This window comes from Lutra lutra, chromosome 13 (genome assembly GCF_902655055.1).
Source record: "Lutra lutra chromosome 13, mLutLut1.2, whole genome shotgun sequence".
NCBI lineage: Eukaryota > Metazoa > Chordata > Mammalia > Carnivora > Mustelidae > Lutra > Lutra lutra.
This window is the reverse complement of record NC_062290.1, coordinates 29,112,409-29,118,531: the sequence shown is the minus strand read 5'-3', so window position 1 is coordinate 29,118,531 and position 6,123 is coordinate 29,112,409. Positions and strand designations below refer to the sequence as shown.

General features: G+C 47.9%; 1 protein-coding gene across 4 annotated transcripts; it reads right to left on the bottom strand.

Moving 5' to 3' along the window:
• Positions 1-783: 783 nt before the first annotated feature.
• LOC125083642 (procathepsin L-like) lies at positions 784-5,600 on the bottom strand. 4 transcript variants are annotated; one of them, XM_047700463.1, is made up of 8 exons: positions 5,463-5,600; positions 4,948-5,083; positions 4,528-4,650; positions 4,280-4,426; positions 3,666-3,890; positions 2,855-3,017; positions 2,062-2,179; positions 784-1,139 (listed from the first exon to the last, which is right to left on the bottom strand). In XM_047700463.1, exons 2-8 carry the CDS (start codon positions 5,071-5,073, stop codon positions 1,040-1,042), a joined length of 1,002 nt encoding a protein of 333 aa, XP_047556419.1. In that variant the 5' UTR covers positions 5,074-5,083; positions 5,463-5,600; the 3' UTR covers positions 784-1,039. The 4 variants fall into 4 exon arrangements, with proteins under 4 accessions (XP_047556419.1, XP_047556420.1, XP_047556421.1 ...); XM_047700464.1 differs by lacking the exon at positions 5,463-5,600 and adding an exon at positions 5,188-5,456; XM_047700465.1 differs by lacking the exon at positions 5,463-5,600 and adding an exon at positions 5,273-5,456.
• Between the last annotated feature and the right edge of the window lie 523 nt (positions 5,601-6,123).

Here is a 6,123-nt window from a genome sequence, read left to right as displayed (position 1 = left end):
TTTGCTTCATTCCAGGGTTGGGTCAGACACAGCCAAAGGGCAGCTGTCATAAGATGTGCATAGTTGCAACTACAAGAACCAGAGGCCACCCAGTATTGTCTGAATGGACCACTGGCACATGCGGTTATGTCTTTAGAGCCCTGTCAAAAACAAAACCATGGGCCCAACATGGCATCTCTTAGGTAAAGGTCCCAAGTTAATAAACCAAGACTTAACACCTAAGTTAACTGCAGTTTCAACCTCTTCCCTGCTACAATATGACCTTTACCAGGTGATAATGGGAACATGCTGGTTTGCACTAGGACACATACTGAGGGACCCTTTCTGGTCCCTGAAGGACAACAACTTTGCTAACAGATTCTTTGCTCATACTTTCCTTTTTCTGCTCTCTCTCTACCTGTACAAGCCTTTCTTTTTTGGTAGCTCTTGGAGTTCTTCTCTACTTGCTAGATATATGGGAAGCTGCCTGATTCATGAATCCTTTATTAAACCAATTAGATCTTTGTAATTTATTTGTTTTTTTTTTTTTAACAGTCAGAGTCTATAAGTTAATTATTTTTTTTAAAAGATTTTATTTATTTGTTTGACAGAGAGAGATCACAAGCAGGCAGAGAGGCAGGCAGAGAGAGAGGAGGAAGCAGGCTCCCTGCCGAGCAGAGAGCCCGATGCGGGGCTCGATCCCAGGACCCTGAGATCATGACCTGAGCCGAAGGCAGCGGCTTAACCCACTGAGCCACCCAGGCGCCCCTATAAGTTAACTATATTAAAAACTTCCCCCACTTCTACTTTGAAATTGTTTTATTTTAAAAGGTATAACTTTACGTATCAGTACAAGATATAAAATTCAAAATCTATTAAACAAGTCAACCACCCAAAGCTGTCCAAAGCAGCAATTAAAGAAATCACAAAATCAGATCACAGGTTAGATCTCCAGTGGCTTGAGTGTTTCATTCCACACAATGAGGTGTGATCACTTGTAAGAGAAAATTCCTCTTCTGCGTATTTGGTCCCCAGTCGAGGTCTTCTTTACACTCTCATCTCACACAATAGGAAAGCTGGCTGCGGTGGCGATTCCACAGTGGTTGTCCCGGTCCTTGGCCATCAGTATGTAACCCTGCATGCCCCAGTCTGTGCCCCAGCTGGAAGAGGACAGCGTTTGCCAATTATTTCAGAGGAACAAACACATTTCCCTTCATGAGCAGGGCAGGACAGGGCCAGGACAGATTCAGGAAGAATCCGAGAAGCCGTTCCTGTTCCTGTTCGAGTTCTAACCCAGCTCATAATTCTACTCCCGAACCTTTCATAGACTTTCATAGAACCTTTAACATAGACTACAAAGTGAGAGACCCCAAAATGCTTAGGGTCAGATGTGTTTCAGAAATTAAAATAAAGGGGACACCTGGGGGGCTCAGTCGGTTAAGTGTCTGCCTTCAGCTCAGGTCATGATCCAGGGTCCTGGGATCGAGCCTGTCATTGGGCTCCTTATGCAACAGGGAGCCTGCTTCTCCCTCTCCCTCTGCCTGCCTCTCTGCCTACTTGTGCTCTCTATCTCTCTGTCAAATAAATAAATAAAATCCTTTTAAAAAAATTAAACAATGAAAAAAGAGAAATTTTTTAAAATCTCCAATTTAGAAATGCAACAGTACCAAAACTATAACAGGACCCCCCAGCTTGAGACAGTACCTCACTGTGGTCGTCTCATGAATACGCCTGTGTTTCCCCCTACATGGGGTTAACACTTCTGGGATTTCACAAGTGTGCTCAAGGGTTGGGGGACCTGCCTCCAAACACTGATTCCAAAAAGGATTCCCTTTTCAACTTTAAAGATAAGTATTTTAGGCTTTTTTTAAAAAGTCTATTTCTTATTCCGTTATAGATCACTTAGTTTTGTCTTTTTCTTTTACAGAAATGTATAGTATATACATTATATTTTTAAAACAATTTTTTCTATTAAGTAAACACTATCCCCGACGTGGGACTTGAACTCATAGCCTCAAGATCAAGAGAGACATGCTCTATCTACTGAGCCAGCTGGCCGCCCCTATTTTTGGCTTTTTATACCTATTCTTGACAATCCAGTATTTTTGCTTCTCTGAGGCTTCTCCTTGAGAGCCATAGCCCACCACCAGAATACCGTGATCCAAGTCTTCACTGCTACAGTCTGGATCGTAGTAAATGCCTGGAGAAGAGAGATTCAGGGCTGGGGTGACCATCTCTGGGAACGTGTGGTAGCAGCCCAGCCTATCAACCACAACCAACAGGAGGCATTTCAAAGTTCAGTGAAATGACATAACCCCAGGTAAGATTTAAAAATCAGATTGATTTATTGATTTACTTTTAGCTAGGCTAGGGATTTAGGCCTTCATCTAACACCAGCAGAAAGACAAATTGGCACAATCTCTTTCGTAAACACTTTGTCAAGAAACATAGATGAGCACTCATTGACACCTTGTGGTTCGACTTGGAGCACGTCAGCTTAAGGAAACACAACCCAGAGCACAAAATTACTTGAGCCGAGGGCTTCTTGCCAGTTTCAATAACAGTAGTAAAATTCCTTGGAATGTTTCAAGGTCTAACAGTTAGAAAAAAAGGAAAGTAAATTAAGGTATACCAGTTGAATTATATAGCCATTTAAACACATTTGTGATGTACTTGACGCCACGGGGATATGGGTCAAGTCATGGCAGATGGAAACAATGGGCGCAAAAATTACATGTGCAGCAAAACACAGCTTTGTTAAATCCTCACCCTCCAAAATTCCACACTGACTTCTACAGACCAGAGTCAATGTTATTGTATATAATGGTGGTTTTCCCATTTTTCTGCCTAAATGTCTACATAAACAGATGCTTACCCTTATGATAGAACTGGAAGGTACCCAGGCTTGCATCGATCGCAGCAGAGATGGGCCCCACAGTGGCCACCGCCAGCTTCAGGGACTCCTCCTCCGGATGGATGTCCATGAAGCCGGTGTCATTAGCGGCAGATTGCTCAGGCTTGTATTTGCAGGATTCATCCTTTCAAAGGGACAGAGGAAGAGACTTGATCACTACCCTCCACCTCCTGGGGAGCACGTTCAAGACAGTTTGTAGCTCAATGTTTCCCAAGCCACGTTTGTTAGAAAGCGTCCTAGGAGCCCAAACACTATCGGCTGGTTTGAAATCAAAACATTAGCTGGTGGGAACTTCATGAGACACTCTCAGTCTACCTGTCCATAAGAAGCTTTTCATTCTGGAGAAATCTGTACTATATACAGAATGGTATCAAATGGCCCCATAACACAGAAATAGGAAGATTTGCATGATCACTATCAAGGTAGAGAATATAGGGTTTGTTGTTGTTGTTGTTGTTTTAGGATTTTATTTATTTATTTGACAGAGAGAGACACAGCGAGAGAGGGAACACAAGCAGGGGCAGTGGGAGAGGGAGAAGCAGTCTTCCTGTCGAGCCCAGGACCCTGGGATCGTGACCCGAGCCAAAGGCAGACACTTAACGACTGAGCCACCCAGGCGCTCCCGGCTAATATAGTTTAATGACAGTTCTGACAGTTGCTGCTGTAGAGTCTACAACATAAACGGTGAGTATGAAATGTGATATCTGTTTTATCTGAATGTGTTCAATGCTAAAAAGCAGAGCTGAAATGACAGGTAGGGAGCACTACTTACCTGTGCGCAATACGGATAAGATTCCTCCGAGTCCAGGCCTCCGTTGTCCTTCACATACTGGAAGGCATAATCCATCAGGCCACCATTGCAGCCCTCATTGCCTTCCGCCTGAGAGCAGTCCACCAGGTTCTGCTCGCTCAGTGACACCAGTCTGCCGGTTTTCCGGAACATTTGTCCTTCAAGGGCTCCAGTTGCACTAAAAGCCCAACAAGAACCACAGAGACCCTGAAACAAATTTTAAAAATTCTCAGTCTATGGGGCGCCTGGGTGGCTCAGTGAGTTAAGCCTCTGCCTTCGGCTCAGGTCATGGTCTCAAGGTCCTGGGATCGAGCCCTGCATCAGGCTCTCTGCTCAGCAGGGAGCCTGCTTCCCTTCCTCTCTCTCTCTGCCTGCCTCTTTGCCTACTTGTGATCTCTGTCTGTCAAATAAATAAATAAAATTATTAAAAAAAATTCTCAGTCTACAAAACAAATATCAAGATTTGACAGCAGCCCACCGATCCGGAAACTCTTTTAAAACATCATGAGCTGCACACTTTTCTCAGCCGACCACAGCAAGGACACCGATTCCTTTCACCTTTCCTCCGGAGGGTGACCTGCGGAGTACTGTCCCACCTGATTCTTCACGGGGGTCACGTAGCCTTTCTTTCTCCAGTCCACAGATGAGGGGGTCTCAGCAAAGGGAGGTGCTTGGAACACGTTCCCCTCCTTGCGCTTCTGGCTTTTAAGGCCATTCATCACCTGCTTGAATTCTTCATTGGTCTTCAAGGAAAAGGAAGTAGAATGTTGACAAGCAGCAGATTTTTTGGCAAAGCACCGAGGAGGGGATGCATGAAACGTTCAGCAACCCAGGCCACACTCACCAGGTCACCAAAGGCATTCATTGCCATCGTGAAGCTGTGTTTCCCTTGGCTGTACTCCTGGTTGTGCTGTTCAATCACTTTCAGATTCTTCTCCCACACTGCTCTCTTCCATCCTTCATCATTCTGCAGAAAAACAAATAAACTATCATCTTTATTTATATTTAAAACCAGCTCACCTGCACCAAGTGGATGTGCTCACGGAGGGGAGGGGAGCAGAGACCTTGACTGGGGCTGGGCTGATGCTCCAGGAGCTGCTCTCCAGCAACCACACAGCAAGACATCTGTCCCCATCCTGTGCACACACGGTGCCCTGCTTCCTGCCTGGGTACCAGAGGCCTCCAGAAGTTACTCCCCGCTGTGAACTCCCACCAGCATAGAACATTCCCTGGAGTCTCAGTGGACAGCTCAGATGTTACCAACCTCGTCATACAGTTTCCCGTGTGCCGCCTTCCACTGGGACCAGCGCACATCTAAGCTCTGATAGAGTTGTGGAGCCGCTGAGGCTATTCCCATGCAAAGCGCAGCCAGGAAGAGAGAAGGATGCATGTTTCAAAACCTAGGAAGAAAAGAAATGAGTTTCTGATTAGACCAAACCATCTAAAAAGCCATCCTCCTTCCTTCTGAGATGTAAGGCCACTAAGGTTGAGTACAAGCACGCACTCCATCCTCCCAAGTGCTTCCACGGGGCTGTGGAGGAAGGCTGCGGGTGTGGGATGGGCAGGGGGCCTGCTGCCCTGTGACCTGCCTGCCACTTCCAGGGAACTTGCGTCTCAGCACAGGGAGGGGCGGGCCCTGACAGCGCGGCGTCAGGGGAATCAGGCTGCCCTGTCCGGAAGGGTCAGATCCATGGTCAGCGCCTCCTGGGAGCCCCGAACCCTGTCAGGCAGGCAGCCGCGCGGGTGGCCCCCTGCTCAGGTTCGGCACGAGAAGACCACCTGTGGCCAGTGGCGCGAGGCAGTGCAGCTGCGCAGTCTCGATCACAGATGCGTGTCCTGAGTTCCAGAAGGCCCAGTGGGGTGAAGACAAGCTTTTAGAGCCGGGATCCGGTCAGGTCAGCCCCGCCCCCAACGCCTGTTCAGGCTGCGAGAGGCTGAGTCAGCCTGGGGGCGGGGCCTCTGCGCCCGGGAGCTCCGCGAAGCTGGGACAAGCTGGGCAATCCTGCCTCGGGGGACCTGGGGGAGGCGAGCCGGGGGACCAGGGACGGGACTGAGAAGGGAATCCGGTCCCTCCCTAGGGACCCGGATCAACTAATTGGCAGGAATTTATGTGTTGGCAGGTGGGTCACGAAAAGAGCCTCACAGGGAGCCCCAACGAGGCTCGCAGGGTTTCCAGCGTGACCCTGCCTATCCTCTAGTCCTAGAGTCTGGTTAAAATCTCCCCGCGGGCTGAGAACAGGATAATCTAGTCTAAGTGGTTCCTGTTTATTCCAAGCGGAGATGGGGCAGCTGGAGGAAGTAGAGCCCACGGCGGGGAAAGTGTTATCGTGGTTTCAGGATGGAATGCCTCTGGGTTATGGAAAAATCTGGAAATCTCCGAACAGCGAATGTGCTGGGCAAGGCTCAAGTGCTTTCAAGGAACGGGACTGACAGGAGGGTG